At 27.6% G+C, this 23473-nt stretch overlaps 2 protein-coding genes and 1 long non-coding RNA gene across 12 annotated transcripts in view; all 3 read right to left on the bottom strand.

Moving 5' to 3' along the window:
- The window catches only part of LOC130672056 (uncharacterized protein CG43867), a 61325-nt gene that overhangs the window by 8070 nt on the left and 29782 nt on the right, over positions 1-23473 (bottom strand). For 8 of the 10 annotated variants that reach the window (XM_057476267.1, XM_057476269.1, XM_057476268.1 and 5 more), the window contains 10 exons: positions 15930-15992; positions 4304-4471; positions 4054-4239; positions 3746-3957; positions 2667-2907; positions 2404-2581; positions 2108-2344; positions 897-1188; positions 555-828; positions 73-462 (listed from right to left, as the gene is read on the bottom strand). In XM_057476267.1, coding sequence (XP_057332250.1) covers positions 73-462; positions 555-828; positions 897-1188; positions 2108-2344; positions 2404-2581; positions 2667-2907; positions 3746-3957; positions 4054-4239; positions 4304-4471; positions 15930-15992 — 2241 coding nt within the window. Of the gene's footprint in view, positions 1-72; positions 463-554; positions 829-896; positions 1189-2107; positions 2345-2403; positions 2582-2666; positions 2908-3745; positions 3958-4053; positions 4240-4303; positions 4472-5555; positions 5944-8905; positions 9260-15929; positions 15993-23473 lie in introns of those variants that run through there. The other 2 variants (XM_057476277.1, XM_057476276.1) reach the window with 2 other exon arrangements.
- LOC130672057 (uncharacterized) lies at positions 11986-12953 on the bottom strand. Its single transcript, XM_057476278.1, has 3 exons — positions 12813-12953; positions 12340-12507; positions 11986-12247 (listed from the first exon to the last, which is right to left on the bottom strand). The coding sequence occupies exons 1-3, from the start codon at positions 12867-12869 to the stop codon at positions 12002-12004; spliced, it is 471 nt and encodes a 156-aa protein (XP_057332261.1). The 5' UTR covers positions 12870-12953; the 3' UTR covers positions 11986-12001.
- LOC130672058 (uncharacterized) lies at positions 18078-21079 on the bottom strand. Its single transcript, XR_008990613.1, has 3 exons — positions 20941-21079; positions 20698-20830; positions 18078-20439 (listed from the first exon to the last, which is right to left on the bottom strand). It is a non-coding gene; the product is annotated as an uncharacterized LOC130672058 (long non-coding RNA).

Genomic DNA, 23473 nt, shown 5'->3' with positions numbered 1-23473 from the left:
GAAAAAAATATAAAATATAATAATTATTAAAAAAAAAAAAAAAAAAAAAATTTTATTTTATTATAATTGTACTTTGAATAATTTAATAGCTTCAGATTGTAATGCTTCCGATGTAAGACTTGTTAGTGGACTAGTGATGTTTTCTTTAGTATGTAGTAACAATGGATGGCGCCAAAGAACACAACCAGGATCACCATCAGTTTCCATTAATCTTTGAACCAATTGTTCATACTGAGTACCAGCATTTGGGCCACCACCAGAAACTACTGTTAAATGATAAAGCCAATTATCTTTATCTTGTTTGTGAGGCATTAATAAATATGTGGGTCCTTGATGAGTTGGAAAAATTCCAATTGTTCTTTCATGCGGACATTCAGCGTCTCTCTCTTCACTATCACTATCCGAAACATGTTCTACTTCTTCAACACGTGCATCTCGCATATTTATTTGGCCAATAGGATTCTAATAAATTCAATAAATAATTTATTATTAATGGTTTTATTTTAGTATAAAACATGAAATTATTATAATTTAAATTTTCAATCGATATTTACCGTATCACTAGGACATTTGAAATAAAGAAACATTTTTCCAATAAGCACACACCAACATTTTTTGGCATGACCATTTTTAACTTTAGTCAACCAACCCTGAATCGTTGGTTTATTGTCTTCTCTACTGAGCAATAACTTTGTTGCGTTTCGCCTTTGAACATTTTGTAAAACTCTTATCCAGTCTTCCATAGTTGCAATACAATCTGCAGTTAAATAATATGTTTTTTTGCCGGTTGAAATTTCAAAAGTAGCAGCACCTTCAGCTCTATTTATTCTATAAATTAAATTTATTTTACATCACGTCGTTGAATTATTATTAAAATAAATATAATCAATTATTACCTGCAGACATCATCCAATATTACTTGGCCTTGAGGTTTTCTATTAACATCATTTTGGCTCTTCCAATACATTAGAGTCCCATTTTTTAATACAAACCACCTTTTTCGCCAAGTTTTTAATTTACCGCCAAGTTTAGCTAGATGGCCAGCTTTCTCCAAAGATTCTAATTTTTTTGGACTTTCACCAGCTACACGCATTAATAAACTCGGCATACTAGATTCAATTGAGGTAGAACTTAAAGCATCAGGAGGGATAGCATAGTCCTCAGATAAACCAGATTCTAACGATATATCTGTTGAATAAATAATTAATTTAAAATACAATATTTTAAACGAAAAACAATATGTAAAAATTTAAAAAGCTGGAAAATCCGAATAGGCACAAATCATTTACTTCTTCAAGAAGTAAAAAAAAAGTATTAATAACAATAATAAACAAAACAATAAAAAAAAAGCCATCCGGCAGCTGAAATGGAAGTAGATTTCTGATAATTCATAATATATTTATTATTAAACCGCTAAAAGTTTTAATAATAGTAAGCAACATTAAAAATTTCTAACATAAAGTTTGAATCACTATAGTTTAAATAAACGATCAAATTTCAAGTATTAACTTGAATAACTGAAGTAAAAAATTAACAGTTACATCAAGATAAATTAATAAAAAAAAATTTGTCGGAAAATTTAAAACACCCACTACTTCTAAACTTATTGGCCGAATTGGTTCCTTTTCGAACTCGATCAACATAATCGCACAATATAATAATAATAATGATAAAAATGGCAGATAAATTTTTTTCATGAAATGCCAGTTCTAAGTTTTTATGAATTAAAATTAAATAAAAAGGATTCCGATAGTGATTTTCAAAAGGGTTCTTCTATTTAACAATTCAAGTGTAAAAAAAGAAAATAGATCAATCGGTTGTATATTTTTCAAGTTATTATGTTTACCAACATCTGTACATATTGACCGACATCAAGGTTTTTTTCACAATTTTTTTTTTTTCGATCGTTGTTATTAAAAACTTGGCTTAAACGTGTGTTTATTTCATTAATTAATAAATAATCTTTCAAATGATATGAATTTAGTTCTAGTTGAGCATGTCTGAATGAGTGTAAATATATTTTTTACGTGAGTGAATCAGCTGGGACCGAGTAAGCGTTAGTAAAATTGCTCCGCAATTGAGCTGTGCAATTTTATTTTTTACTAACCTCGTTTTACGCTTTTACTTGGTGAACCACTTGAACTTCGTTTAGCTGGACTCAGACTACTGGTAGTTTTAATACTTTTTGACGGACTACTGCCACTACCAAGTGATGTGTCAGTATTATCCGATGAGCTATTCGTTATTCTTGTATTTGTCTCAGTTGGATTCGCGTGTTCTTCACCATCAGAACTGTCATCAGAGCTATCTCCAAATGGCATAGATCTGATTTGACTTGCACGACCTATAAATATTGAAAATATAATATTCCAAACAAATAATATATTTTAAATTACAATTTACCTTTAACTGTAGCGTAAACTGGTACAGATATATCACAGTATCCTTGAGAATTATGAGTTGTCAAATTATGACCCGTAGTGTGAGAGTGTTTTGACGAAGTGGTATTAGATGTAGATGAAGGAATACCAGATGTATCTTCATTTGTAGAAGGTCCAATACCAAGTCCACCATCAGCAACCTGTTTGATAATTTAAAAGTTTTTTATAATCATAAGTAAAAAATATAATAATTTATTTAGTTTTCTATTATAAAATTTTAATCACTTGATATATTTTAGCTTCCCAACTTGGAAATCTATGTAAAGGTGGTGTTGGTGGTCGAGGAGCAGCTGTACCACTAGATTGATTTGCCCAATTTATATCTTCACGACTAGGAGTATAAATTTCAGCATAATCATGTATAGCTTCTGAACTACCACTGTCACGACTTGTCTCTGAGACACCTGGTATACTCGGCAGCATAACCAAATTTTCCACAGCTGCAGCTAACTCCTCAGATAATAAGCTAAAATTAAATAATAATAATCTATTTTTTTATTCACTTAAACAAATATTTTTATTTTTTTACATACGACAATTGTATTTTTAACTGCTGAAATTTAATTTATTTTAAAGTAAACCCAAAACGTTAAGTTAAATTAAAAAATTATAATCTTTGATTAGAAAATACGATTTTTGATGATTAAAAACAATTAACAATTTAATGATCATTAATGATCTTCAATACTCGTAATCATTGTAGTTTTTTACATTCATTCATCTCTAATCTTCAAAAGATTACTCATTATTTTACTGTTAAAAACGATTCATGATGATTAGAAATCTTTAATCGTCAAATAATATTACAATTTCGGGTCACCTATGAGGATTAAATATGATTAAAAATTTCAATCGTTTTTAATACTCTTTAATCATCAGTTAACGATTAGTGAGTATTTCAAATAATTAAAACTTTTTTAATCATCATTAATCTTATTTTCTAATCAGGGATATTGAAATACTGTTTGTTATTATTATATAAACATATATATATATTTTTTTTTTGTATTATTATAATAAATGATATATTTTTGTAAAGGATATAGTGTAAGGAATTGGTTTTATAAAAATATATCATATAAAGTTTTTGATTTAAAAAAAAAAATGAAACTTGGGTCTCCTCAGGAAGTCCCAGGACGTTACAGGGTACCAAAATTTAAAAAGCGGAAGCCACTATCACGTCGTGAGGCCTCCCACGGAGAATCGTACTGTTTATGTTAAAAAATTATTCAAAGTAAAAAAAAAAAACGTGTATAAAAAGAAATTGTTATAATTTTTAATAAAAAAAAAAAAAAATTAATAACCTTGAATCCATATTTGATGTTGTGATTCCCTGATGAATAGTTCCACAAGCGGATAGATGTCGCCTATGGCGAATTCCTATCTGCGGGAAATCCCCCGTAGTTGTTTGATTAACGTTTTCAGAAATTACTTGTGGTGTTGTTTCTAAACTTTCTGAGCGTCTGCGTAAAGATTGATCAACTTCTAAAGATAAAGATGCTCTTGTAGCAGGCGCCTATAAATTAAAAAGTTTTTTTTTTCGTTACTTGAAGTCAATTTGATGTAACGTTTGATTTAAAATAAAAAAAAAGTCTTTTGTTTAATTTTTTACCAGAGGTCTTAGGCCAATGTTGGTAATGTGGTTTCGTAAAAGTTCTAGTTGTTGATTACACTTGTTGTTTTGCTCACGTAAGTGTTGATTTTGTTGTTCTAATTCTCGTAATTTATTAGTAACCCACTCCTTTATTCGAGCAGCTTTTGCTTCAACTTGCTTCGCGTCTTGAAGTCTTAATTGTCTCTGCAAATAAAATATTTGGTATTAATATTATGGTCAGTAATAATTAAATTATAAAATAATTTACCTGCTCTTCAACTTGTGTTTCTAGTTTTGAAATACAAGCGCAATGAACTTCTTCAATTTTGTCATTCTGAGTACCCGAGGTAGACGCCAATGAGTGTGATGGGGAACCTACTCCAGATGTGCTCAGGCTGTATTCACCCTTTACCAACCGTTCCTCCATCATCCGTACCTGAAAATAGTAAAAGACAAAATTGTTATTATTTTTGTACACTGACTCATCGATGGTGTATAAATTCAACTTTTTCTATAGTAATTATTTTTTTTTTATTTATAAGATCTTCAAGATTAATAAGCATAATAAAATATAAATATCAATTACACGCAAAGTTAAAAAAAAAACGTTATCAATATAAAGTTAAGTAATTAAATTTACTTTTGATATCCATTAGTAAATTTTTATTTTTAATATTGAAGATGAATGATTTAAAATTTGAAATTATAATTATAATAAAAATAGTAAAAATAATATGATCATGAAGTAAACAGACATTTAACAATTTTCGGAGTTTTTTTTTTCAACAAATCAATGACAAAAATATAAAATATAAAAATACTCATAAGTAGAGAATTTAAAAAACTATAGATGCAATTTTTGCAAGTGTTATTTTTTTTTTTAATTTATTGTTTTAAAGAAAATCCAAAAACTATTAGACGTCGACTTATTTCAGTATCATAAAATAATAATGGGAAAATATCGAGCATAAAATTTAATCGTTTCTTTCAACTAAATTTTAGCTTACAGAAAAAATCTGCACATATACTGAAAGTATATATAAACAGAAAACATAAAAATATCAAATTGACAAAAAAAAAAATTTATTTTTTTAGATATCAATGAATAAATAGTAAAATAAGTGTTTTAAAAATAAAAGTAATTTAAAAAAGAATAATATTAATGTGGAGGAGGATGACATCCAACCATGTCTCGGTTGGCACCCCTCGGAGTCTTTGGTGAATATGTGCAGCAGCTGTCAAAAATCAATATCGTTTACTGTCTTGTTGCATGTTTCATACATACAATTGTACACATGTTATGTTTATAATTATAATTGCATATAAATATACCATAAAATATCCGTAAAAATAGTAAATAAATTTTAAAAAAATCTTTTTTACTATAACATACACTATAAAAGAAATTTTTTGATGATTAAAAAAAACAGCTACTTCAGTAAAATTTCAACTAATATAAAAAACACGTAAAATATAACTCATGTAAAAATATATAAAATGAATAACAATAAAGATCTTACCAAAAGAATTAAAAGTATTCATGTTGCTTGTTTTAAGTGTTCACTCCGTAAAAATAAATTTAAAAAATGAAGTTGATATAAATTTGAAGGAAAAAGTTATTAAATTATCCCCTGCAGAGCTTATTTATTTTATTTCCATTTCATTTTTTTTTCTTAAAACGTCAGACACATTGAAAAGCGTGATAGTTGAACTTGATTTGTGTGTTGAATCAACGACTTGGTAATTCTGTGCCAAGAAGATAAAGTAAAGACTACGACAAACTAAAAACTCTATACTAATAATGTAATGCAAGGGAGAGAAATGAAGCGACGAAAAAACATATGTGAGTTGTGATGTGAGTAGCCGGTCTAGTCAAGTTGTCTAAACGCTATGTATTCGTCGGCACTACGTCCAACATCAAACTGATGTGAGCTGCGAGGGTTTCTCGGAGTCGATGACTCATGTTGGCTCGTGGCCAACGCAACTTATCGTCGCGTATATACTATATGGGGGTAAAGAAAGGTGCTCGGTGGGTTGACAAACAAAATGAAAGAGGTTTTTGAATTACTATCATGATTCTAATGTATAATAAATAAAGATTTCATTTATCAACAAAAATTATTTTTCTAATCTCTGTAATTATAATTGATTACATTTTAAAATTGTAGTATATATATTTTTTTTCTTTGGTTTATTTTGTGATCAATATGATGAAGATAAGACCAGAAAAAGATAACATAAAGAATTAAATAGAATCAATAATCTCTTGCAATTGAAAGGCTAATGGATTGAAGAAAATCTTTTTTCTCTGCGGAAATAAATCTAATAAAAAAATTTATAAAATTTAATTTAACGAAATATTATAAAATTTTTTTTCTTTATAGAATATTAAGTATACCCGAAGAAAATAAATTCTAAATGTAATAATAGTTTATTATGAAGAAATTGTATTCGATACTAACATTCTGAACTGACATTCAGTTTTACGTGTGATTTCTTTCGTGAGATTAGAGCTTTTTTTACAATCCCATAAAAATTATGTATATTTATTAATGAATCTTGCTGAGTAACGATATAATTGCTCTTATATTTTAAAAGATAGTATAATAAATCTCAGGTTAAAATTATAATTTCATCACATGTTTATCAAATATTGTTTCGTCTTATAAGCTATGTGATTATGATTAATAATAAAAATGAAATTAAACCGGAGTTTTGAATTGCGAGAGACATGAGATTCTTTTTAACTTATCAATGAAGCTTTTAAACTTTTAAATAACGCGAAACTTTACAAATTAATACTTGTCTTTTCAAAACATACCTTTTTTTATTATTTTAAGGATTAAAAAAAAAATCAAATAAAAGACTTGAAGTGCTTTCATATAAAAAAAAAATTTTAACAAAATGCTCCGCAAAAAGAATTTTAACATTTAAGACAGTGTTTAACTTTGAGTTCAATTTTTTTTTAAGTTTAATAACAAAAATAACGATGGATTTAGTTTTATTGCCTCCATGTTTTGACTTTTAGCTAAGCTTTGAAAAGTTAAAATCATAGTTAAAAAAAAAGCTACGAATAATTTGAAATTTGTCAATTACATTTTTTTTATAAATGAAAAAAAAAAATTTGTATACGAACAGTAAAAAATATTGTGCATATGTATAATAACGGCCCGTGTTACATCAACGTGTTTCACTGTGTTGCTTTAAAATTTTAAATCGATCTACTACTTAACACTTTAAAAGTGTTACCTGGTTCAAAAATTCAGATTATCAATATTTATTGTTAGTTTAAAATCAACTGTAAATTCATGTTGAAAAATCAATCGATAGTCAAGGAAAAATTATAACAATAATGAAAGTGAAATCGGCATTTTTTAAATGTGATTCCAACTTAAAAATTTTTATTATTAATATATCACATTTACCATTTACTAAAAGCTGAAACGTTTATCATACTAACAACAAAAATTCAGTAATAATGTCGAATTATTTTATATAATGTAAAAATTATTTTTTCGCTAATTAAAAATATGTTTTTGTTTTTTTAAGAGAAATTAGTTTCTTTACCAGTTGCAGCTGGTATGAAATATTACGGAATTTTTTTTTAGTCTTGACCCTCATAAAAAAATTGTTCACTATAAAAAAATAGTTGAATTTTAAATAATAATTGTTGTCACTTTTGATAACCTCAATGGAAATATAAACTATATTTAATAAATGTTCTTAGTACAAAAATAAAATGTAAAAGTTAACATTTTTTATGTGTGTTGAATTTACTTCTCGTATTCCTCGAGTTTTATGTTTAAATTTTAACACAAATTTTGTATTAAAATTGGCAACAAATATGTTAATTAGTCTGTGTTAAAAAAAAACCTCAAATATTGTGTGGATCGTTTCTAACACACAAATTATATTGAATTTAACACAATATTTTTTACTATGTTGGGAATAAATTTAAAAATAATTTATATAAGAATTTAGATACGTGCCTAATGAAACTGACATAATAATTATTGTAGTTTTTGGATTTTTAAAAATTGAAAAGAGCAATTCATCTTAATGTTCTACATTTTTTAAACAATTTTTCTTCACACAGAAGGATTATTTTAAGTATTAGAGTAAAAAAATGACATATTAAAACGTAAGATGAAAATAGAAATGAGCCTATCAAATATTTAATGTCTGCACTCTTCGATCTATGCGATAGGACATAAAAACGAAGTGGTCAATACAATACTACTGTAAGGAAAAAAACATTGAACTGCAACTATTACCTTTAATATAATAACAAATAAATTTAATAAAAGAAATTGATACTACTATAGTTTTTTTTTTTTTTTAAATAACATTAAGTCTACTTAATAATTTATGTGTACTTTTTACATCAAGAACTTTTTAAATTTTTATAATTTTATTTCGGTATTTATAGATTTTAATTGAATTATGATTGATTAAATAAATACGTTATTTGCTTTATAAAATGAGTTATAAAAATCACATATATTTAATCTCCGTTTAAGGATAAATATTTTTTCTCACATGATTAAGAGATAACTTCAATTGTCTACCATATTTAAAATGATTTTCTCTTTCTATTATCATACAAATAAAAAAGTAAACTGAAAATTAAAACAAATATTTTATTTTCTTCCTTTGTTATCATATATTTTCACAGTATTTTGATAAAGACTCAGACCGATGATTGTAGTTGATAACCACTCACAACAAAACTCTTGATATTACGTGTCACAATATGATTCATAACAAAAGTTATATTACTGATTAATTAAATTTAAATAATTAATACAAAAATGAATTTCTTTTCAATATGTGTGCGAAAGTTTATTATTTTTTTTAATTTAAAAATTACCTTTCATCAGTGTCATCTGATAGAGTGCATCATTGAAGAACACACCATAGTCATAAACATATATTTGAAAAATAAATTTAAATAATAAAAAAATCACGTGCACAAATGAATATATAGTTAACAAAATTGATTTTCGAATTATTCCTAACGTATTTTTTAAGTACTTAAAATCCACGTGATAAGAATTCATAAGATAATAGCAATGCCGGGGAAGCGTTCTGCCATCTTGGCACATAGCACGCTGCAAAAATCAATGTGCTATGACTTTTAGCATGCGCGATAGTGATATTCTACGTTAATATTTTTATAATTTATATTATATCATTGTTTTAATTTTAATACTTTCATTTATTTTTGTTTTTACAATTTTTTAATTTGAAACTTTATATAGCTTCATAGTCGATTACGTATTGTCGTTTTTACATTTCTTCAGAAATCATGTTCAGATTCTAAAAAATATCTATTATTATGCACACCAATCTATTTATACAAAAAAAATTGGAAAATCCAAAAGTGCACACCTCAAACGGTCGTGTTATAATCTAAACAATTAATTTATTTCTAGGAATTATCGAAAGGAGTATTCTTTTTGAATCTAAAACAATATTATATCTGCCCAATTAACATGGAATATTTCTTGACTTGACGGTTTACGATACCAACAATTCTTTACTTAACCGAAACAAAAAGTATCAAATAATGAATAAAATAAAAAAAATCAATAAGATCTAAATTAAGTACACAACAATACTTGAACAAATCTATAAAGAAACAAAATTTAGAAAAGAAAACAAAATTTTGAATCAGTCGTATTTCTTTCATTAAAGTTGTCATGCCGGTGCTGCTGTTCGGTGGTATATAGCAACAACAGTCAATGAAAAAAGGCTGCATAGTGTTTGTTTACCTTTCAAACTGCCAATTTTATCAGTAATTATTTATTATAAAAAAAAAAAAAACGAAAAAGACTACAGAAGTGATTTTCGAAAGGAACCATTTCTGCATAATTCTGAAGACAATGAAAAAAAAAAGAAAATTAGGGCATTTCGTCGTCGTTCTGGAGATACCTGTTAATGTGATATTGAAAATAATGAGCATTCAATGTAAGAAAATCAGGTGACTTTGATATTTCGCCAATAGAGCCCTACTCCACTTCGCGTTCGAGGTGTGCAATGACTTAAGCCATAGAAATATCAATTTTTCTTCTTCATTTTTTTATTTAAATTTTGAAATACTTTCCAAGTCGCTTCTTTAAATGTTAAATATTAGTTTTGACGAATGAATATCATTTATGAGATTAAAACTACAATGTATAATTTCACATTTTAATTAAAAGAAAAAAATAATATGGACTTTTACTTCAAATAATAAAGAGGTTGATAAGAATAAGTTAATATGAAAAATTCAATAATGACTTTAATTTTGCATGCCTCATAACGCGAAGCATTACTCTCAACATGTTAAAGTCAAGCAATTTCACAGACTTCAATTGCCTCTGTTAAATTTATTTTGTATTCGTAAGGTAATACAAGTACACTATTATCAAGAGAAATGTTTTTATTATCATATTCGATGTGTTTAAAACACATACATTTTGTTTAATATTAAAAAAATCTGATTTAAAAAAATTGTTCGTGGAAGTCCGGATGTCTGTACGTGTGGATGTGCCACGATTACGCCCGAAAAGCTTAACGTATCAGGACCATTCCTTTTTTATTAGCTTCAGAATTACACCGGATGATTTGCTATTTGAAATGACGGTTTAATTCGGTGTCGTTTAATTATAATTAATGAAAAATATTGAAAAATACTGGTCAATATAGGTAAGTATATTTCTATGGTTATACGATGTTCAGCCTTTGGCCGTGTTGGAGCGCTGTTAGCCAGGCTGATAAATATGTACACGCATGCGCTGTATGTTTCTCATCGGACGCCAATATCGCGAAAGATTGAACCCTAAAATTCAAGTAACTAAAAGTAATAATAAAAAATAAAAAAAATAATAAAACCAATAGAAATTATTTATTTATTTATTTAAGAGGGGTCTGAACTTTTTTCTCTGTCACGCTCAAGTTGACGAACGGTACTATCTCTGTTGTACTTGCGCAGTGAATGAAAACTTTGTCCACGTTTTTCTCTTAAACAAAAGAAAATTTTTGAAAAATGAAAACGTAGGTTGCTAGATTATAGAGTAATGCATCGAGGCCTCGTTTTTCTTTTTGCGTTTAGAGGTTTTGTTTGAGCGAAAAGCTTGGACAAAAATTGCTATCGACCCTACTTAATTCTAATTCCTTCGGTAGGATACTTAAATAATAAATTATTTTGTATTTTTGAATAAGCGTTGTGAGGCGTGCACTTTTGGATTTTCCAAACATTTTTTAAAGTAGAGCAAACATTAGATAATTTGTTTTTCATAGTTATATTGATATAACAATTTTGAATTATATCAAGAGTATAAATTATTTGTTTTTTAAATTATGTTCCAACTAGTGTTCAATATGGCAAACGATATACATGCGTCCGTTATATTTTTTTATTTAAAGTTAATTGCTACGAGATATGAGTGGAGTTTTTTAGAGGGTAGTTTTGCTGGTCGTCGACAAAGTCGATAACAAAAAATAGTGTGTGCTTTCATTCTACATGAGCTTTGGTATCTTTTATACCGACGGTGCATTCGTATATCTTATATCAGTGAGTGATAAATAGCAAGTGATAAGACCGAAAAGAGTGTCAATTTATAGTTTATTTGAACAATTTCATTGGCCTGGAAAGTCGAAAACTAATGGACTTACTGAAAATGTTTGATAAATTGTATTATTCGGATACAAATATTTCATAAAGTATGAATAGTTCACTGAAAAACAGCGTCTCTACTGAGGACTGTTTGACAGTTTGGCTACGCAGGTGTGACCCCACTTCCGTGTCCAGCAATTCATCTCTAGGACATTGCTGGACCTATATTATAATCCAACCCAAAAATATTACTACGGTTTGAGTATATCAGTCTAGGGGGTTAGAACATTTTGTATGATGACTAATGCCTTCGACTGATACCCGTAGTAATATTTGTGTTACATGGGTTGAAACTGTAGGTAAACTCTACTGAGAATACCAAAGAAAAAAATTTTTTTTTTCTTTTGATTCACAGTTCAGAGTCCGGAACGCGGGATCATCCAGCTTCGCCTTTACAGAATCATAACCGGCTTTATCGATAGTTTTATTCTTCTCATTGGCCAGCGGGACATGTCCATTAGTAAATATTTTTCCTTGCTCTTGATATTCATTTCTTTGGCTGCGAATCGGTTCAAGTTCTTGCAACTTCTGTGGATCATCTGGTCTTGCTGGCTGTACCATAAAATATAAAAGAAATAAAATAAGTACTCTTAATAGACCATATAATTTATACCAAATAAATTTCTAACAACAATTATACTTACGTTGTTTTCAACTTCATTACTTGATGCACCGAGAGCTGCTTCGAGTTGAGCCATTGCATCTTGTTCAGATATTATTCCCGAGAAACACTTTTTATTATTTCTATCATACATTTGCAAATCAACACTTGCGTTGCTTTCACAAACAGTCATGTGATGCTGATGCTGATGCTGAAACAGAAAAGAATAAATGAATACATGGAAATTAAAATATAATTACGAAACTAAAAATAATCAGACGCTTGCTAATTTTCAAGTTTTTGTTAACAAATGGCATTTGAAAAAAAAAAATTGTTAATAAATTTGCATATTAATATTTAAATATTTCATTTATTTAAAAATAAAAATCTTTTCAAGTGTCGGCTGATTACAGAATAAAATTTTATGAATTTTAATAGACGCAACCGATAAAAAAAAAATAAATGTTAAAAAAAAAAAAAAGAAGAACAAAGGAAATAAATAAGATATCATCTTACCGCCATTTTATGATTCTTCAAGCATTCAATTAAATGGTACTTAAAATCTGCAGCCATCTTGTTTGATTGTTTTTAATCACTGTTATTATTTAAATTTACTACCCGAACTAGAATTCAAATTCCCTGATAGCCAAGTTGTTATGTCCTCAGTGGACTCAGGTGCCTCCACCTCTTAATTAATTAGTGAACTTGAGATCCATAAATACGCGCGCATTTAAATTTCATTTGAAATTATATATTAATATCTTACAACACTTATTGCGTCTTATCAGTATTTAGTCAATAGTTTAAATGATAAATCGTCGTGGCACATACTTATTAAATTATATATTTTTATTATAAGAAACTTATTATAATAAACCTAAACAAAACACACGCATAAAAACTTTAGTGCACGTGGTGCGGTTGTCTCTGCAGAAGCTACGACTCCACCTCTAGAACAAGGATTAATTTTTGTCTGTGAATCTGCAGAAAACACACATATGGAAAATTCTCCCGCGATCGATAATACGTATTTCAACCACAAAAAAATACGGTTTTTTGTGGGGTGAAGAAAACAGGACCAATGAAAGAAAAAGGTATAAAAAATGGAATGTTAGTGCACTGATATAAGGATTTCTTTTAGAATTCAAAAAGGTTTTTTTAGTATTTAAGAAATCATTTCTTAAATAGTAAGAAATATTTGTTAAATACAAAAAAATGATGTTTAAGATATGATTTCTTAAATACTAAGAAATCTTTTTAAATGCTAAGAAATCCTTCTATCAGTGTGTCTTTAAAATCATCACAATGGCGTCGAAGCGTGTGTGTGTGTCTAATTAAATTCTGGGTTTCAATTTATGAACTCTTGATTATATTTTTAGAATTCTAATTTGTGATGATATCTTCTCATTTTGGATTTCATAATTCTCTCGCCTTTGAGTTCGTGCATGCATTATTAAATGATCGCTCGCGTCGAGTACCGCGTAAATATATAATGTTGAAAGAATGTTTAATTTGTTAGAGTTTATGAATGGAAATGTTCATTTAACAATATTCAATATTGGATAGTTAGCTTGAACTGTATGAAACTCTAACTAACGAGATAAAAAAAAGAGAAGAAACTTAAAAGAGGAAATTTTTTAATTCATCTATGCGCTATTTTATGTGGTTTTGATTTTCCAATTAATCAATAAATTAATTTTATATTTAATCGTTGGCCTTTTATTTTATAAAACTTGAAAAAGTATTAATTAAATCTAAAACCTTTGTCATAAAAAATTATGTACTAAAGTACGGAAAAAATATACTGTTTACAACTTTTTTACCGTCCACATTGCCATGATAAGAATATTATTTGGGCATTAAGAACAATTAATGACAGTACAAATAGTGTATAATAAAAGATTTGCAAGAAATTCGGGAAGACTGTATTCACCCCGATTTTCGAAGATCAAGTTTTCATCAGATATTAACGTTTTTAGGTTCTAGGAAGCTATATTCTGACTATTTTCAGAGCGATGCCCATGTGGGTGTGTGTAAACTCTCTATCACTTTTTAATTAATTTACCGATTTGAATGGTTCTTACGGTAATCAAAACAGTTTGTTGGCCATCAACTTTTTTGTAAATTTCAGATCGTTCGATCGCATAAACCCTAAAATGATTAAAAAATACGAAAAAAAAAAAAAAAAAAAAAAAAAAAAAAATTTTTTCGTAGTTTATTTGAAATTTCTCAAAAACGATTGGATCAATTCATTCAAAAATCGAATCAGCACTTGAAATCAATAAAACGCGTCGATTTCTACAACAACCATCGCAATCAGTTTATTTGCTCGACCGATATCGTTGGCGAAAGAAATGTTAAAAATCAATTTCTTCCGAATATCTTTAAAACGAATAAGCCCATCTATTTCCAAATCATATCAGCTCTATATAGAACTCGATAAAAACCCGTTAATAGCTGTATCGAACATCAAAAGCGGTTTCGATACCGAAATTTTTAAAAAATAACAATTTTTCTTCGATATCTCCTCATATGATATACTAATATTCATGATCTCTTTTAATCGCTGTATATTTTTTTTTTTTTTTTGCTATCGGTTCGTTAGTTGTGAATCTATCGTCAATAAACCATTAAAGAAATTACTGTTCTCTAAACTTTTTGTCAGATGTTTTATATTTCGAAGTTATAATCTAATTCAAAACTCTTTTCACTCTTTATCCTGATTACTTACATTTAGTTCTACTGAAATATATGCGTTTACTTCAAGAATAAGCGTATATAAAAACTGAAAGCTTCATATGTTATCAACTATTTGAGATTTTTTTAGTTTCTGTAGTTAAATGCAATACATAACTTTTTTTGAGCTCGAAGAGTTAGAAAAAAACAGTCGCATTCAAGAGTATTTTCGAGCTTGAAAAATTTAATCACAATAACATCGTTTTCGAGCTTACGGAGCTTGAAAACACCGACAAATTTTGGGGCTGACCCGTAGGGTCAACCGCTGTCCAAAATTTTTTTTTAATATTATTCAAACTAGCAAAATTTTCAAATCCAATTATCTTTGCTTAAAAAATTAAGAAACACATGCCTGATAAGTACTCGGTTGAGAATTTTTTTTCTCTTGAATGTTTTCAAAGTTCCAATAATGATCAACTCAAAGTTAAAAATTGTCTCAAATTGGGAAGTTCATGGTAATCACCTTTTTAGATCATTTTTAGAACGCGTTGTTTTTACATGGGGACCAATAAGTAAATTTAAAGTTCAGCTTATAATTAATATGGAAAAAAAAAGCTGAATTTAAAAACATATGTTTGCAAACGAAAAACTTTATTAGTGCCCACAATGTATATAACTCTTGTGTACAAAGTAAACAATGTAAATATCGTATCGAAAATGAATTTAACATTCATACAAATGAATTAATAAAACTAAAATGTTTGCATGGTTTAATAAATAGTAAATGCATATAAAACGAGTGGAAAAAAATTGCTTCCATTAACATAGTTGTATTAATTAATAAAAATATTGTTACTGTGACTACACATGCAATGGCCTGAAGGTTTATAAATTTACATTCATATTTTTTAATTATGAGGTTGAAAAAATTTTAGATAAACAAAAAAAATATCTTACTTTATCTTCGGCTTCATCTGCTCTTCCCTCAGCATCAAGAACTCGTTGTTCAAGCTCCGAAAGCTGTAACAAAATTATAAATTGTTTCATTAATTAAAATTTTTTTTGTGCGAACTATAAATAGAACGTGAAAAATAATTTTTAATTTAAAATATAATAATTAGAAATGGTATAGTTAACTTAGCGCTAAATGTTGTTTTGAATACTAAATTTAACCGGTTTATATTTGGGTAATTAACGGAAAATAATTATTAAGGAAAGGGCTAGGGTAATGGAATTCAAGTTAATTAGTTATTAAATGGCTTTGCTTCTCTTTTCTCTTTCTCCGGCAATCATGGTTTGAATTGTAAATGGTCAAATTGCCTTCTAATATGATTATGAGTCATCTGCGTATGAAATCAATTTTGCTAAATACTTGGTACATGTTTATACACTCCGAGAATTTAACGGTTTTTTTTTAACATAACAATTTATAGAACAATTGCTATAATAATAGTAGCATGGAGACAGTATGGGATAATGTTAAAAATTACTGATAACATAGAAATTTTTCAATTACATCGAACAGAATTTACAATGTGCATTGTAATTTTCACAAAACAGCAGGTTAAATTTTGTTTGAGAAATCTTTACTAGCTGCATCGCAATTAATTATGCTAAAATAAAATCTTTAGTAAAATAATCGTACTCTCTAAATATGAATAAGGGAAAATAAGTAAATATTTACTAATTCAGAGTGCAAATCAAACCACTAATTCCAAAAAGTGGTTCGATTGGAACTTTGAATTAGTGAATATTCACTTGTTTCACTAATTCATATTTAGAGAGTAAAAAATAAAATAAAAGCAATAAATTCAAAAAAAATTATCATTAATAGAAAACAGAAAAAAATGGGCCAGGTACATTCATTAGCTCCCCGGGTCGAAAAAAAATCTTAATTATGACTTAAAATTTAAGTCAAAATCCTTCAAATTTCACCTACGTTAATTTTTTTAGTCAGTGTAAAATTTCCATAACACTTGACTTAGATTTGACTTTTTCTGGCTTAGTTAGGATCGATTTAAGACAAAATAAGTCACGTTTAAGTCAAAACTGGTTCAGTTTGACTCTATTTCTTTTAGATTTAAGACAAAAAAAGTCACATTCAAGTCAGAATTGCGTCGATTTAAACACATTTTACTTAGATTTAAGTTAAAAAAAGTCACATTCAAGTCAGAATTGCGTCGATTTTAATACATTTTACTTAGATTTAAGTTAAAAAAAGTTACATTAAAGTCAGAATAAAACAAAATTAGACAGTTACAACGCAATTTTAAAAAATACTTACAATTAGTAACATATAATTAATGATAGTAATAATTATTCGAGGTGTTTATGGTTTAGAATATTTTCGAGTATTATTAAATGGTATATTGTTTATATCAAAAATTTATAAAGAAACATTAAAAAATAATTCTTCTTATGTAGCATTTAAATACTTGAATAAAAAACGTTTTGGTCTTCTTCATTCTTTTATAAAAATTATTGATAAAATATGCGATTGTCAAAAAATTAGTAATTGTAAGTGCCTTGGCCATCATTTTGCAATAATAACTCTTCTGCAAACAAAACCTTTCAAAGAGCCTGTCAGACTTCTCCAACTATCACACTTATATGAATTCATTGTAACTGAAAATGAATTTGCGATTCCTGTCGAAAATTTACTACCGGTATGTTTTTATATTAATACAGGTAATAAAACGTTTATTGCAGAATTGGTTAATCAATATGATAATGAATGATATTGTAAACAAGAGCTTATAAAAATTCTTCAGGAACAGAATAAAAAAAAATCATTGCAATAAAAATTTTTTTTATAGTAATTTTAATTTAATCAGAAATAATTTTTAAAAAATTTGCTATAATTAAAATTGAGTTTTAATTTTAGATTAGTTTAATTAATAAATAAGTATAAAAACCACATTCGATTTGACTTAATTTTTAAGTTAAAATTAAGTCAAATATAGAACTAGATTTCGAATCGATAACAAATTGTTTTTTTTAAGACAAAATAAGTCAAATTTAAGTCAATGAAATAATTTAAGCCAAAAAAAGTTAAATTAAAGGAAACTAAACAATTCAAGTCAAAAAAAGTCTAATCTAAGTCAAAAAAGTTAAAAAAAGTTAAAATGTGGAATACAGTTGTCGGCAAATCGACGACTTCAAAGAAAATTAAGTTAAATCAAGTCAAATTTAAGATTTTTTTTTGACCTGGGTCAACATACATGCAATTACTAAGTATAACAACAAAATAAAAGCATGTTATTTTTGTAAAATAAATTATACTCTATTTATTCAAATAAATTGCCAATGACAATGATAAATACATCCCACTTATTAAATTTATCGATTTTAGGATCTAATCAGTTCTAGAACTTGATAAAACGCGTCGATTGCTGCAACAACCATCTCAATCGGTTGATTCGTTTGAAAAATATCGTTGGCGAAACAAATGTTAAAAAACGAGTTCTTTCGAATATCAAGACGACTAAACCTATCAATTTCAAAAATATATCAGCTGTAGAACTCAATCAAACTTGTCAAGAGCTATTTCGAACATCAAAATCGGTTTATTCGTTAAGATATCGATACCGAAAAATTTTAAAAATAACAATTTTCTTTGATACCTCATAATATGATATACTAAATGTTTGATTAATTATACCATGTCCTTACTTTTACAGTCTCATTTCATTACTGGATTATTTGTTGTGATCGGTTTGTTATTTAGTTGAAAATCTATCGTCAACAAAACTTAAAAGAAATTACTGTTCTCTAAACTGTTTTCGAATATTTCATGTTTTCAGGTTATGATCTAATTCATAATTCCTTTCACTCTTTATCAGGATTACTTAATTTTAGTTATGCCAAAATCTATGCATTTTCTCAAGAATAATCGTACATAAAAATTGAAAGTTTCATGTTATCAATTATTTGAGATTTTTTTTAATTTTCGTAGTTCAAAGAAATACATAAATTTTTTGAGCTTGAAGAGTGTTTTTAAATTTGACAAGTTCGAAAATGCATTCGCAATAATGTTATTGATCTCAAGAGCTCAAAAATAGCGGGAAGTTTTAGGGCTTGCCCGCAGGGTCAACCTGTTTCCTCTTTTTTTTAGTTATTTTTTATTATCAGAAATTTATTTGTACATTAAAAAAAAATTTGTTTATCAAATAAGTATATATGTGTATTTATGTAATTTCAAAATATATTTTCAATATTAAAATTGCCTGATAAATTAATATTTTAATTATGATGAATGAAACTAATATTTAAATTCATAACATTTACTCAGAACAAAATAAAACAATCATCATTGAAATATATTTTTTTTTTTTCCAGTAATTATTGTTGGCCAACATATATATTACGGCTATTTGGACAAATGCCAGTAAAAGAAAAAAAAACAATATTACAAGGAAAAGTAAGCCGCAGTTTGGAGAGTGTCTCTATATACTCAAGTTCTACGACGTTAGCTAAAAATAAGAGTTACTGACGTTGAAAACGTTTATATCAAAAAGTGATAAATAAGGTTTTTGTGTAAATCCAGAAAACCAAAGGAGATTTAATCCAAAGTGAGCAAAAAAAGTCTCGCTATACTTTATGAAAAATAATTTATGTTTTAATATTTCAACGAAGATATACTTCAAGATTTAAAATTATTTTATTATGCTGAAAATTTTTTATATAAATCAATATTGATATTTTGCTTGTTAAATATATTTATATTACAGTATTATTTATAAAATATATATAAAGTCTCATTACTTCTTTGCTATAGAATGGTTCCATTAACTATAATGTTTATGACACTTAATGGAACTAATCTACCTATAATAGCTAAATTTCTATAGTATTAGAGTGTCGTGTCTAGAGAGACTACTTGATTGTACATTGTAGCGAAAATGGCTGCATTCACTAGCCATAAATAGGGAGATAGTCCTCCGGGTGTTAGATCGAGTGCCACTGGCGTACCATGTATATGGGGTAATTAATTAAAAGGGAGGTTAATCCGTAGGTCGCGACACTGAAAAACAGCGTCTCTACTGAGGACTGTTTGACAGTTTGGCTACGCAGGTGTGACCCCACTTCCGTGTCCAGCAATTCATCTCTAGGACATTGCTGGACCTATATTATAATCCAACCCAAAAATATTACTACGGTTTGAGTATATCAGTCTAGGGGGTTAGAACATTTTGTGTGATGACTAATGCCTTCGACTGATACCCGTAGTAATATTTGTGTTACATGGGTTGAAACTGTAGGTAAACTCTACTGAGAATACCAAAGAAAAAAATTTTTTTTTTCTTTTGATTCACAGTTCAGAGTCCGGAACGCGGGATAATCCAGCTTCGCCTTTACAGGATAGAATACCAAACAAAATTTTTTTTTTTTCTTCTTCTTATTCTTCTGAGTAAATTGACGAACAGGTTGACGACGCACCGCCATTTTGAAATTCTCCATTAGTGTTCTGAAACAAAAAAAATAAATATAATGTAAATAAAAAAAAAAAAAAAAGACGCCAGTAACCTAAATAATTAATTATAAATATTTATTTGTTTAAATAATAATAACAGTGATATGATTATTTTTGAAAAACAACTTGTATAAGAGAGAATTTCGTTTAAAAAAAGAAGAAAGTTATATTTGAACTAATAGAGAAAAAATCAAAATTTGAAACAGGACAAATTGAAAAATTGATAATTAATTAAATGAATTAAATTATTACCTGTTTTATTGAGCTGGTGCTTGATTCAACAATGTATAGTACTGTTGTACAAATTCCCGACCAACAGATCGTGCTATCAATTCAAAATGGCGATATTTTTTTTTAAATTTATTTATTATGTCAAAATTTATTTCTGAAACAAAAAAAAAGATTTTATTAAATTAAATTTATAATTAATTTTTTTTTTATTAATATTTACTATTCTTATTTATTAAATAAAAGAATTATATAAACGGAACTCACCCAAAGCACATCTGAAATGGTTGGTGACTTGTGGTCGAATGCGGAATTGCGGAATCGGGAGCAGGAGCAGTGCTGCACAGGCAACGGTGGCAATGCTCATGAAGCGACGAAGGCTTGGTGTTGTGGTCCCACCGTAAGAGAATGGACCTCGGAAATTGCACCCACTACCGTACCTTGATAAACTGCGCATGCGCAGTGAAAAGCGGGAAAATATTTAAACATCCAGAGTGGGATTCAAAACCGACGATACCCGAAGTCAAATCTCAACAATTACACGATAAAGTGCAACGGTAATTAACTATTTAAAAAATAACAACACAAATTTATGATAATTTATAATACAATAATTTTTTAAATTCATTATTTATTATTTTTTTTTTTTTTTTTGTTAATGTTTCCTTTACTTTTATTACTTACTTAATTCCGCCATCGAATTCTATTATAAATATAAATTCTTATTTCACTTTTTTTTAATCACTGTTATTATATAAAATGGTGTATTACCGTACGATGGACGGTGTGGCTCAATACGGTGTGTCGCGACACGGACTCTGAGTGCAATTCACGCGGTCCCTGGGTCAATCATGATACATGTGAATAGCAACGAGCTGGAACACATCTCGGCTCGAATGAAACATTATTATTACTACTTGAGAAATTACTATACATTTTATACTTAAAAAATACGAGACCATCATCATTACACTGTTAAAAATGTGTAGAATAAACGCAAATTAAATCCGGAGTTGATGATTTTTTTATTTATTTAATCCCTCCCCCCAAATTTCTAGTGACAGAGTTAATTCGAATTTAAAATTAACTCTCAATTTTTTGACAGTGTATATTACATTTCACAGTTTCAAGTAACGATTTATTTGAATGACAGATAGATTTTACCATGAAATTATTGAATATCATGACTATATAGATAGTGATTTCTCAGACATCATTTTGTAACATTATATATGAGGCTTATAATTTTTAAAACCATTCTTATATATTTATAATTTTTCATTTAAAGTTTAAAATTTTTCAAAAAAAGGAAAGTTTTTGAGTCTAAACCAGATATTGAAAATCGAGATTTCCGTAGTTGTGAAGCTTTTGAAGTCCTAGACAGTGTTTTTGACTGTATATTCAAAATGATATCCGTGGATATTTAAGGCAGTTAAATCAATATGTTCCATACATCTCTCGCCCGAATGAACGGATTTAGATGAGCTTTGTAAAAATCAGTAAACTACCAAAGCTTTAATTTAGTAAAAATTGAAATTCAATCGATCATATAAATTATGATATATTACAACAGAAAATTTTGAAAATAATATTTTTTTAATATTATTTATTTAAATAATTTTTGTTGAAAGTATATTACAATTATTTATAATATAAAATATCTACTTTAAGTAATGAGGAATTTTTTGAAAATGTTAATTTGTTTAATTAAAATCATATTAAAAAAAAAAAAAAAGAGGATACAGTGAAAACTTAATTTTTTCATTATAGATTTTGAAATGTCGTCTGTAAAAACTGTAATAAAATTCCCCTTCACAATCAATAAAAATTCAATTATCCATCTAATTAAATTATGAACCTGTCGATGTATAGTGTCTACTTACACACCATTATAAAAATATATGTATTGTAAAATAATATGAGTTGAATAATTAAAAAAAATTTGTTCATACAAATTTCCAAATTTTCTAATTCTTATATAATGAAATAATTATAATTAATGGTATATTATTGCGATGCTGGTATCATGAAAATACTATTGTTTGAAGAGAAAAAAAAAAAATTTTTAAAACTAAATATTTTTTCCCTTCGTATAGAAGTGCGAAAGTTTGTGATTTACTTATCCCTTACCTTCGAGACTAGAAGTAAGTCAAATTAGAAATGGTTTGATATGATGAGTTACTCTACTTTGCCTAAAAAGAGAGATAGTGAGGACTTGAGCTTAAATCTTTCAATCCCTAGAGACTCATACATTAATTATAATGGAAGAGTAGTTCTCTAGCGTACTCTTGCGGTTAGGAGGATTTTCCCGTGGGAAAAGAGAAGTACGATGATGTTAGAAATACAACCAAGATGATGCAAGTGCCAGACTACAGCAAATTTCCGTGAATTCCCATCTAAAGGTATCACCCCATAACGATTACATCAACTAATTTGTGAAATAATCAACAGTTATTGTTGTTGCTCAATTTTTACTCAATTATACTGAAAAAAATGTATTTCGTTTCATGAGATTATTTTTTTCTTACGTTAATATCATATTTCAAACTACGTAAAACTTTATTTCTTTTGTATTCTGTAAAGTACGGAAATTGCAAGCTCTTATAAATATCGTATATCTACTAAAAAATAAAGCTCTTCATAGCTTATTGCATTGTTTCAAATATATATATATAATATACATGTGATGTCTAGAGATTTACTAAAATTACTTTTGCTATAAATGCAACAAAAGAAATGAAAAGTATAATAAAAGACAGAAAACTATGCATTCTAGCGGAAAATGAGGTTGGTAATGACA

The sequence above is a fragment of the Microplitis mediator genome, chromosome 7 (genome assembly GCF_029852145.1).
Source record: "Microplitis mediator isolate UGA2020A chromosome 7, iyMicMedi2.1, whole genome shotgun sequence".
NCBI lineage: Eukaryota > Metazoa > Arthropoda > Insecta > Hymenoptera > Braconidae > Microplitis > Microplitis mediator.
The sequence above is the reverse complement of the archived record's forward strand: the minus strand, read 5'-3'. Positions and strand labels throughout refer to the sequence as shown.

Coding starts and splice junctions, on each gene's coding strand:
- LOC130672057 (XM_057476278.1), bottom strand. CDS start 12,869: ATGGCTGCAGATTTTAAGTACCATTTAATTGAATGCTTGAAGAATCAT. Junction 12,508..12,812: donor TGAAGAATCATAAAATGGCG/GTAAGATGATAT, acceptor TTTCTGTTTCAG/CATCAGCATCAGCATCACAT. Junction 12,248..12,339: donor GTAATGAAGTTGAAAACAAC/GTAAGTATAATT, acceptor TTTATGGTACAG/CCAGCAAGACCAGATGATCC.